This window comes from Rousettus aegyptiacus, unplaced genomic scaffold (genome assembly GCF_014176215.1).
Source record: "Rousettus aegyptiacus isolate mRouAeg1 unplaced genomic scaffold, mRouAeg1.p scaffold_m13_p_5, whole genome shotgun sequence".
Lineage (NCBI taxonomy): Eukaryota > Metazoa > Chordata > Mammalia > Chiroptera > Pteropodidae > Rousettus > Rousettus aegyptiacus.
In genome coordinates, this window is record NW_023416308.1 from 106,341,360 (window position 1) to 106,352,977 (window position 11,618).

The 11,618-nt window shown below is 43.2% G+C and overlaps 1 protein-coding gene across 3 annotated transcripts in view; it reads left to right on the forward strand.

Annotated features, from left to right (window-relative positions):
- The window catches only part of ALKBH3 (alkB homolog 3, alpha-ketoglutarate dependent dioxygenase), a 28,964-nt gene extending 18,317 nt beyond the window's left edge, over positions 1 to 10,647 (forward strand). Inside the window, exons 9-10 of one of the 3 annotated variants that reach the window (XR_001597156.2) lie at positions 12 to 283; positions 9,400 to 9,498. Coding sequence is in view for 2 of the 3 variants with exons in the window: in XM_016146837.2 (XP_016002323.1) it covers positions 9,400 to 9,498; positions 10,284 to 10,376 (192 nt within the window). In the remaining variant the exon portion in view is untranslated. Of the gene's footprint in view, positions 1 to 11; positions 284 to 9,399; positions 9,499 to 10,283 lie in introns of those variants that run through there. The other 2 variants (XM_016146837.2, XM_016146838.2) reach the window with 2 other exon arrangements.
- Positions 10,648 to 11,618: the final 971 nt, after the last annotated feature.

The window sequence follows — 11,618 nt, forward strand, 5'->3', positions numbered from 1 at the left end:
TTTTTTGTTAGGACTTTAGAAGAAATGAGAATATTGGAGTCCAGAATAGTATAATACCAGCTTAAATTCGAAGACCAGATAAACCATCTATAGTATTTCATAGAGTAGTGGCAACCCCCACCTCAGCCAGCACCCCAACTGCTGCTGTTCCAGTCGTTTATACTTCTTATTAGTCCGTTTCCTGTACCGCATCTGTCCTGAGAAACTGCAAGAAATACTCGAAAGAAATTGTTGATAACCATCGTCTTTGTAACACATACCCTAATGGAATTTAGAAAATCAGGTTTGTTTCCTTTTTTTATCACTGATATTGGCAAGAAAAAAAAAAACCACTTATCTGCTTCATTTATACTTACTCCGTTTTTGTAAATGGGTATGATAATTGGTAGCTACTCGATGGGAGTAATAGAAGAGTTGTCCCAGGAAAGGCACCATGAAAGTCTTTGCAGTAATCAGTGGATCTTTAAGCTGTTGTTAATGGTGGCTGCCATGGTGACTCGTCATATGTAGAAATTGAAAAAGGAAATGAATGGCAGGGAAGCTAAACTGCAAGATTCCCTGGGCCTGTGAAATCGCATTCACGGAGAGAGTAGAGAGGACAACTTGGGAAGAGTAAATGGTCTGTGGATCAGGAACGCTGACTGAGTTTCTGAGCTCCTGTCTCTAGGGTCATTTATAAATGGTTTGAAGAGTGCGGGTGAGTAGGCAAATGAATGTGTGCATGTTTAAGCAGATAAAGGTAAGTAGTCCTGGTAGGAATTGAATTATCCTCAGACTCCATGGCCTTTGGGAGTTAGAATCATCATTCGCTTCCTTGGGGCCTCGTCTCAGGCTAGAATCCATGCCCTAACTGCCACTGGGTAAAACTGATTTTTGCAGAAAGCCCTCCAGTTTTGTATTGCTGGGAACAGGACTTTTTGTCGTAGGAGAACCGCCTTTTCCAAAGTGATTCATCGTGTTTTTTTGTGATTAGGTATGGAGTCTGCTTATAAACTTAACCTTTATAGACTTTACCTCAGTAGTAGGGTTTTTTCCCTCCCCTTTGCCTTACCGATGAGAACTATTCCTAAGCCTTCTGGTGATTGTCCTCATCTTTCACAAGTCACATATTCACGGTGGATAACTGCTTACCTGAGGCAGAAAAGAGCATAGTGAGTTTGGGGAAGAAGGAAGCCCCATCCTGGAGACAGTGAGCAAGTGAGGAGAGTAGCAGGTGATGACATGAGGGGCAGGGACAGGGCCAGATCAGGCAGAGCCTCAGGAGCCTCAGGAAAGAATGGGTTTTATTTTAAGCACATCAAGAAGCCACTGAAGTATCCATCCGTGACATCTGACTGATACTTTTACAAGGTCATTTGTGTATGGAACCTGGACTAGAAAGGAGCAAGAATAGAAGCCAATAGACCAGTTCAGAAGTTAGTGTACCTCGTTATGTGCCTGAGATGAAGGCAGAGAAGGAGAGAGGCAGATGGAGCTTAGAGGGGCAGGGATTTTTAAGAGAGGCATGGGACCGCTGATCTGGAAGCGTTCCTGGGGAGTGTCACTTGTCTCTGAGCTCCCTGGATGTGAGACATGATCACCTTCCACGTGAGGAAGTTTCAGGGAATTTGGAATCTTCTGGAGGTAGCTAGGTTTCAGTTAGGATAAGGAAGTGTAGAGGAAACCCTCAGAGCACGTGAGGTTGAGGATTTAGGGGTATTTGCTTGTTACCAAATGGTAATTTCTCAGGACACGGTGGAAGGTGCATGAGGGAGAGAGTGGGGAGGGATTATGTCTGATCAGGCTATGTCGAGGACTGGTTTGGGAATGAGTATTCCGGTATTAATAGATGACTGGGGAAATTCGCACTTTTGCTGGCAACTAGAATCAACCAGATGTCGGGGATGGTTGAATTCGTTCTCATGGGCTCTTAGAGGAAGGAGAGCATTTGTTTTTGGTGCTATGGTCTTAGGTGAAAGCTCTTTCAAGATAACAGTTCCTTTAAGTTGCATTTCTTGAAAATACGGTATTACTAAGAATGGAATCTCTATCACACGAATTCCTCTGATTTCAAATGCGCGCTCGGCGTAGCTAGAATGTCTAGGACAGTGAGTGCAAAGCCCAGTTTGTTTTTGCTTAAATTCAGTAACTGCTCGTCCCCATCCTACCTCTAGTCCTGAACAGCAGACACCATGAGCAGCTGTGTCACGCCAAACTTCATTTGCCTTGAGTGTGTCCAGTCCGGAAGTCTTGTCTGCAGTGCTAAGCTTCAGTCACCGGCAGGGAGCCTTGCTGTAGAGAACAGTCGCCCAAGCCTCTTGAGCTTTCTCCTGTGAGTGAGGGAGGAGTCATCGGTGAGGTCCTGCCTTACTAAGCTGTTAAGGCCACTGAATGTGCCGGCATAGGATGGCCGATTGCACTTGCCAGGAGGCTCGTGCTTAGCATTCTCCCTCACCGCACCAGAACCTTCTACGACAGATCAATGCCAGAAATCAAGAGTTTGATAAAAACCCAAAGATTTGTATGTGGCAAGTGAGTTTAAAACCGTTTTTGAACAGATAACCTCAGAGATTTCAAATCTAAGCTTTCCCGGCTAGCCTCGTGCTTTAGCAGACCTCATTTCAGAAGCAGCTGCTTCTGTTTTTAAAGTAATGTGTTTTAGATCGATGGCGAGGATGTCGTTTAAAGTGCGGTTGGAGTCAGCAGAACAACTGTAGAGATGACTTTGTCGTGTCCTAGCTCTAGTGTCGTTCCATAATTTCCATAACTAATATGTTTTGTTTGTGTCAGACTTTAAAAATATATTACCACTATGGGCAGAAAGGCCAGCCGTGTGCTTGTACTGACGCTATAGGAACAACTTTGCAGTCCAAATATAGCTGCAAGCTTAGATGATCTAAGAAGCAGCCAGGTTCTCAAGGGTAAGGCGATATACAATTTGTGGGAAAAAAAACTGAAAAGAACTGATTTTTAAAAGCGGGGGCTGGGGGTGGGGTGGGGGTGAGGACATCGTTGGCGTCATAGGTTGGGAGATAAGGCAAGTAAAGACAGCACATTAAGCAGCTGTAGCACAGGCTAACACTCAGTTTTCAGAATGCTATTTCAGTCTTCAAAAAGGCCTGGACTCTACTTCTCAAGCAACTCTACATATATCTGATACTTAGACCACAGAGCTGGGAAACTCCCGGTTATGTATCTGTTACCATCTTGAGGAAACCCTTTGCTTGACTCTGCAGATGTCCTAAGTAACATTTTGGTTTTTCCCTTGTTTTGGAAGCGCAGATTCTGGAATAAGTTGTCCATATCTGCAGTTTCCCTTTTTTCGCGGCTTACCTCACTCTTGAAACCCTTGCTCTTTAGATGCAGTCCCATTGACATCAAGAGCAAGAGCAAATGCATTGGCCTTTTCTCAGCTGTCATTCTCTTTTTCCTTGTAACGTTGGTCAGCGGTACCCATCACCTCTCCGCTGGAAACTCAGCCGTCTATTAGCTGCCTTTTCTTTCTTCTTTTGGCTTCCGAAATACTATGTCACCTTAGTTATTTCTCATTGCCACTTCTCTGCCTGCTTTGAGGTTTTTTTCCTTACCTTCAACCCCTTAAATATGGATATTCAAGATTGTCTTTGATTCTGTTATTTTTATCTACATTAATTTTTAGGAGGTTATAAACTGGTAATTGGATAAACACCGTATGGTCAAAGTCCATTTCTGTCTTCCTTATCATCATGGCCGCAGCATTTAGCACTGTGCATGTAAGTGTATTTTGAATGAATAAATGAGATTTCCTTTGTTCTTAATGGCTTCAACCATTGCTTCTTTGGTGAGATGAGTTCTGAATTTCTTATCTCCAACTTTGACTTTCGTCTCAAGTTCCACTTTCTACATGTTCAGGAGATATTTCACAACAGTACATGTGACTCTAACCTGAAATCATTAAATCAGATTTATTGTTCTCTCAGAAAAACCATAACTCCACTTGCTGCTAAGTCCACTTATGGTCATGATCTCATTCTCTTGGTGAATTTAAAACCATGTTTTCAGTTCTTTACTGTTGTCTTATTTTAATTGTTTCAATTCCCAAATTATCTTAATTCTTTCTTGGATTATCTGAAAAACTCATCCCTTTCACAGAGTCCATCTTCATCCCAGGCTTTTTTAAACCACAGGCTAAAAATTCTAAAATGATCTTTTTCTACTCTGATGTCCTTAATTCTAATCATTTCTCCCTCAGTCTTGTCTGATACCCAGATGCCAAATATTTTATAAATAGTTCTCTCACTCGCTCTCTCTTTCTTCTCTCCTCCCCCCCCCCAATTAATATTAATTGAGCACCTACTATGCGTGAGGTACTATGCTCAGCTCTGGGGATATGAACATGAACAGAAAGAAATAATTATTCTGAGCTCTGAGTTTGGGTTTTAATCTAAGTGCAGTGGAAATAAATGAGGTTGTGACACGATCTGGTTTATATTTTAAACGACCACTCTGGCTTCTGTATGAAGAACAGTTTGGGCAGAGGCAAGAGTAGCAGACCACATGAAAGACGGGTTCAGTATGCTGGTGGCAGAGTGCCGGTGTGGACTAAGATGGTGGCAGTGGGGGTGAAGAGAGGCGAGTGAATCCGAGGTATGTTTTTGAGAGTGAAGCAACAGAATCGTCCAATAGTAGTTTAGATGTGAGGTTAAGAATTAAGAATGACTCTCGGGTCTCTGGCTTGAGCAGTTGGTGGATGTGGGTGCTATTTATTCAGATGGAGGAGAAACAGGGATTTTTGCATTTGCTTTTGGCCTTGTTTAAGGAGGATTTGTAAAGGGAATCATGAGTTCCTTCTACGTGCTAGATTTGTGACCCTTATAGTACAGTCAGGGTGCCATGTAACTAGGACAGGAAATATTACAGGATTTCAGAAGGGCAGAGGTTCATCTGGAGAGGAAAACATAGCGGGACGTATACAGGCTCTAGAGCAAGGCAAATGTAAGTTCAAGTTCTAGCCCAACCTGCCACCACCTGCCTGCCTTTGCCTTAGAAATGTGCTTTCCCTCCGGCTCCCTTTGCTTAGGATGAAATCGATACTGTTACCTCCCGTAAGGGGCTGTCCTGAGGATTAGCAGTAATGTCTATTAGTACCTAGCATGCCTGGCACCTGAGCAGTATACACCATGGTTGGTTCTGTCCAAAAAGTCCATCAGGATGCCGTGGTTTAAGTTAAGTACCTGGAAATTGTTATAAAAAGAAGCCTGAAAAAAAAAAAACAAAACAAAACAAACAAAAAAAACCACACCAACTGCAGGCGGATTAAAGAGTTAAATCTAAAATTTTTTTTTAACTAAAAGGAAATATGATTGTATATTTAACTTTTCTCAGGATGGGAAAAGACTTTCTAAGCATAAAAATTGTGGGGGAGAGCCAAAGAGAGGTCAGTAGAGTTGACTCTAAACATTTTAGGATTACTCTCTGTTAAATACCATAAACACAGTTAGAGGGCAAAGAGCAAATGAGAAAATATTTGCAGAAAATATGACAAAGGCAAAATATCTTACTATCTATGGTTATAGATCAATAAGGAAAATGTTAACATCCCATAGAATAGACAAAGGACATGAACGGAGAGTTCACAACAGAAGAACTTCAAAGAGCAAATAGGCATGTGAAAAGTAGTTGAACCGGGTTATTAATTAAAGAACTCTATGTTTAAAGAACGAGTTGCCATTTCTCCCTAAATTTTTTTTTTTTATCATTGTCAGTTGATAATGTTCAATATTGGTGATATGGCCAGAAGATAGGTACTATTCGTATTTTCCTGTCGACTCATAAATTGCCACAACCTTCTTAAGGAGGCAATTTAGACGTGCAAGTCAAAGTGCCTTAATTATCGGATACCCTTGGATCCAGTGATTCCATTTTTAAGAGTACATCCAAGAGATAGACTCAGAGGTGTTTTGCCTTAAGATGTCCTTGCCATGGCTTCTTCTTTCTTTCTCTTTTCTTGTTTGTTTGTTTTTAGTAGTACTGGTATATTAAAATCTCAGTCTCCAACCTTGTGTACCTCACTACTCTATCCTTAGCATGAGCACAGTGCCTAACATAAAAAATATTAATGAGTTTAAAGAAGGAAGGATATGTTCATACGAGGGAATAGCAAATTGACAGCCATATTTTAAAGGAATATCATGTCAAATATTATGTTAAGGCATAGAAAAATGCTCCCAATGTCATGTTAACATGTAGAGGTCATGGTTGTGTATATAGAATATTCCCTGTATGTGTGAATTCTGAATGATTGGAGTAAAGGCGACTTTTATATTTTCTTGGTTCTTTCCCTCAGCAGCACGTATTTATTAACATGTGTGAAAATAGGTACTGAACATATTTCAAAATGGCAAGGCAACATAGTCCTCCCTTCGTGGAGTTTATCAGAGAGTAAGAAGGCAGACATTAAACAAGAGTTCACAAGTGCATCATTTACTTTAGTAAACTTAATGTACTTTTATAGTAGAAAGAGAAACTATGCCAGGGATGATTTTCAAGCATTGATGGTTGTTTGTAATTTCTAAGGCACCTTTTTAGGACAACAAAGTAGTAATTATGTGAAAAATCTACGTAGATCTCATACAGTGTGAAGTTACCCTCCAATGAAAAGAAAAATGTTTAGACTTCTTGTCCAGTGGGGGATTAGTAATGATATAACAATGAATGCACCCAGGCTTTTTTTCCTAAATAGCATAATTCTAAAACAAACAGAATAGGCTTATACCTTGGTGAAATGGACGTGAAGACTGTGGAACTTTGGGAAGCCCTACCCTTCCTTGGGAATGGTAATTAAGCATTCAGATGAACTGGCTGTGGTTGGAAGAGGAATATGTCAATCAGCACTAATATAAAAACACATATTTGTTGCTTTTTACATCTACTCGTGAGGTTTCCAGTGTGTGGAAAATCAAGAACAATAACAATGAAACCCACCCCGTAAATCGATTGTGACCCTAAAAGCCTCTTTTAACTGGGATCAAGGATGGAAAATTTTATCCTAAGCCATGGTTTTTTTAGGGGTGTGTTTTGTTTGGTTTGGGAAAACGAGCTGAGTAAATCAAAAGGATTGTAGCGACGTGTTTTGGTAACTTAACTATGCTTGATGGCTGTGAACGCGGCTCCTCTAAACAGTCTGATCTGTGCTTCCACTGTTGCTTAAACGTTTGTGAACTCAAGCCTTTGTGCACAGTCACGTGAGGGCCTCTGGCCTTTTGTTTGCTTCCTAAGTGGAAAAGTCTCTGTGCATCTTGGTTAAGTTCAAGGGTGGTGCTGCGGTCAGTTGCCACTCTGGCCTCAGGAGAAGGAAGCATTTATGAGCTCTGTGTTGCCTCGGTAGAACCCCTTGCTTTTCTTTGTATCTATCTCCTGCAAATTAGAAATGCATTTTCCAAGCCAAGCATCTTGGGAGGAAGAAATAACGAGCAGCAAAGTAATGGCATCACCTTTCACAGAGGTACTGTGTATTGCTGTTTTCTTTGGGGACTGATTAGAATGGCCCCCTCCCAAGTGAAGGCTCCCTATCTTCTACTTTTTGGTACAACTAACGGTTACATTGGATGTAATATGTTTGAACCAGCCTGAAGGCTTTCTCTCCTATGAAAAATTCAGACTTTAGGACTGATGGTTAAGTGTAGGTCTGTTGAACATCATTTTCCATTAGTGCTGTTATTTCCCTTCTGGATTTGGAATTCTCTTTCACTTGCTAGGTCCAGTCCTGTGTCGTGTTTCCAGGTGGAATTACAGTGCTCACCTCTTCTCTTCCATTGGCCTTGGCATCCCCTCCTCCCCAATAACATTTCCCGGCGTCTGTGCCTGATAGATTAAGGCCCTCTGTACCCACTGATGATGTAGAGGGCAACAGAAGTTCTGTTTCTAGCTATGTTGAGCCTCGATCTGGTAACTGACTTTACAGCTGAAATCAAGAAGCGTTGGGCCCTCATCCCATGGACAGTGCACTCCCTTCTGATAGCTTTTCTTCAGTGGAACATACATCTCTTCCGTCTGGGACACTTATTTCAGAGAGCAACTTTTTGCTTTTCTAAGATGGAGCTAGGCCACCCAAGGACAGAGTCACCTTCTCAATGCTCTCTGGTTGGCAGAGAGGCCAGAGGTAAATGGTTTGGTGCCTACATACTACTGAGAGAGGAGAGGTGGCAGACACAATTGAAATCAATCACTGAACCCAAAAGTTATTTCAAACATTGCTTATCTTCTGCCTGTAAAAATTATGACTATGCTTGACAAAGTCACCGCCAAAGGTTGTGGAACTGCCAAAGGGCCTGGAACTTAGACTGTTTATGCAAGTTCATTATTGTTTTGATTTTCCTGGGAGAAATCTTTGTAAACAGTTATATTCTCAGAAGCACCCCTACAATAATAAACATAAACACAGTACTGCAGTGAAATCAATCCTGCAGTAACCCAGATATAATCCCTTGCATCGGAAGTGAAGCAGATGAATGGTTGGATCTGCCCAGAATAGAAGTGAAGAAACCAGGAAGCTTGGGTCTGTCCCAGTCTCAGCCCTTGACATTCTCTTTGCGGCCGCGTGCAAGGAAGTGGTTTAATGCGCTCCCCGTCAGCTGTGGAGGCGGAGTAGTACCACCTGTCGGCCGGCCGCTTCGCGGGCCGTGCTGTGAAGCCTCATTACAGTATTGGACGTGAACTGACTGTGAGCTCTCTGGAAGAAAGGGGCCGCGTAAAATACCAGGCATTTGCATTCCGGGAGTTCAGGAGTTGCAGTCCATTCCCCAAGCCTTAAGCAGCAAGTCTGTTTGCAGCGCTGTTCTGGTCGAGCCAGAGCTCACTTCTTTGAGAAAGTCTTACTGTTGACTGTCCTGGGAAAGAAACAGGAATATATCTCCCAAACACCAGAGGACTATAGGAAGAGTTATGACTAGTTTTAACATAGGCGCCTATTAGTGCATTAGTATAAATTGTGACAGGTGATCAGAACTCATCATACCATTTCCCCACACTGTGTCAGAACACAGAGCACAGCATAACGCAGATGAAAACAATTCTCGTCTAGATGAACTTTAATGCCTTCGTAGGCTAGAATGGGCTTTTCCGCATTTTAGACGATGACGATGATAACAGCACTTACACCAGCTCACTGTGTGCCAGTCCCCACGTGGTTTCCACATACCGTTTCAGCTGAGGCTAACAATGGCCCTATGTGGCAGGTGCATTCATCATCCCCATCTTATAAGGAGTAAACGAAGGTACAGAGAAGTGAAATAACTGGCTGAAGGCCAAGTATCTGTGGAGTGACAGAGCCAGTCAGTGACCCCTGCTGTCTGACAGAGGAGAGGTTTCCATTTCTTTGACCAGAGTCATGTAAAAAAAAAAAAAAAAAAAAAAATGTGTACAATGAATGCTGTTTTCTAGGAAGAGAATGGAGACTACACGTATGTAGAAAGAGTGAAAATACCCTTGGGTCATGGGACCTTGTTGGTCATGGAAGGAGCTACACAAGCGGACTGGCAGGTGAGGACGGGAAAGTAATATGGATTCACTCTTATGTGCAAGAAGCCTCCTACCGGCTTACGATGATCAACTTCTATTGTAAACATGGTGCAAAGCAAGTTGCTTTTGTAATGAGCATGAGGACGTTATTGCTAAGGAGTTTTGATACTATGGCAATCAGAATGGACCTGCACAGCACAGTGTCCCATAGAACTTTCTGCAGCGATGGACATATTTCACATCTGTGTAGCCCAATGTGGTAGCCAGTGGACCCACATTACTGTTGGTCTCTTGAAATGCGGCTGGTGCGCTGAAGAACGGATTTGAATTTCATTTTAATTCATTTAAATAGCTCAGGTAGCTAGCGGCTAGTATTTTGAGCTGCACAGCTCCACAGCTCAGGCCAGGCTATTTTTAAGGTATGTAAATTAACGTGAGAACACTTAGCATAAGAGGGGAATCCCGTGTCTGTCTTTGGTCTCAGCCATTTCTGTGTTTCTTATGAGATTTGGAAAAATCGCGGGAGGCTGAGAGCAAGAGCAACAATTAGAGAAGATGCAAGAAACTGCCCTTCTGCAAGGGCTCGGGCATCTGGCAGAAGGGTGGGGTGGCGTTTGTTTCAGGGAGGGAGATCTTTCTCCTTGAGACTCTAGAGAGCTTATTGCTGCTCATCTGAGGTCATTCAAAGTGGAGTGGGGTGGGGGGCAAAATCGAAATAAGTCTATGTACTCATAAATAAGTTTTAAATGGCTTTGGAATAAAAATATGCGTGTGTTTATGGCAGAGTTATTTCTGTTTCCGTTCAGCACCGTGTGCCCAGAGAGTACCACTCTAGAGACCCGAGAATCAACCTGACCTTCCGGACAGTCTGTCCTGACCCTCACGGGGCGCAGTGCTGATGCGGAGTGTTTGAGAAGGAAGCTGTGCTGAGACTGAGCAAACCTTCCGCCATCAAGAAACTTCGAGAGGCGGGTCCAGCTGCTCTCCTGTTTTGGCTGCTTGGAAGACAAAGATGAAATCGTCTTCTCAGTAGCCCGGAGTCCTGTTAAGTAACAACCAACCATCCACATTCATAACATGTTTACTGTGGGAACAGCGATCCCTAATCTTATCTCGAAATCACATATTTTCTTGAGGCCAAATAAAAATTGCTTTGGCTATGTTCACAGATGACTTTGTCCATAAGCAGTGTTTCTGTTTCATTCGAAGAAATATTCGTGGACTTTGTGTCTGGCGTAAATCCACATGTGTTTGTTCCTTGTGACTTTAGTGAAAATATAAATATGCGTCAGCGACTCGGAGCCTTCTGCAGGCAGACAGCTGCTGAAACCCAAACAGAAGCGGCTTCGCAGAGCTTCGTCGCTGCCCGCCTGACTCCGTACCGTCTTGGCCCTGTGCTGTCGTAACGGAAAGCTGCACGTTCGGAGGGCGCTTGCTCTGAGTCTTCTTTCCCGTCAGTCTTCCCAGAACAGGCCTCCACATCACGAGTGAAGGCGGTGTTTGCCAGCCCAGCCAGGAGAAAACTGTCCCCTCAAAGGGAGGAATACTTGAGTGATGTCATGAGAAATTTAGGCCCCAAAGCAGCAAATGCCTGGTCAGTGACCGCTGTTCCACATAGATTCGTTTCCCCTAGAGAATCGCTCAAGTCACTTAAACCCAGAGAGAGGAGCAGGAGCAGTCCTGCAGGGAATAGACCCAGTTGCCTCGCACTTCTCTGCACTTCAGCTTTCAGCAGCTCGATGACGAAGGCTTCTTTCTGACTCAGTGTTTTCTTAGACACGAGTTCCCGAGATTCAGGGGTTATTAGTCCATGAGGTCACCAAGGTTCCCAACACAGAACAGAGTGGCTGCGCCTTATTGCATCAAAAAAGCATGTGTCTTCCTGACCCCCTGACTTAGGAGTGATGTGCCAGATTAATCCCAAACCAAGATGTGGAAAACCCGAGAGAGAAAATGGATGAAAATAGGGCAAGGAGATAGAGTTTCCCTAGCTGCCTGTGGGGGAAGTTTACAGAGCCGTCTCGTTTTTGGTCTTGTTTCCATCACGTGATGTAAGAGTGATGCAGAGGCTAGGGAGGCTCTTTCCCAGAACTCCGAGGTGCCACTGCCCTGGCTGGGCTCCGTTCTGACGAGCTCCCTGG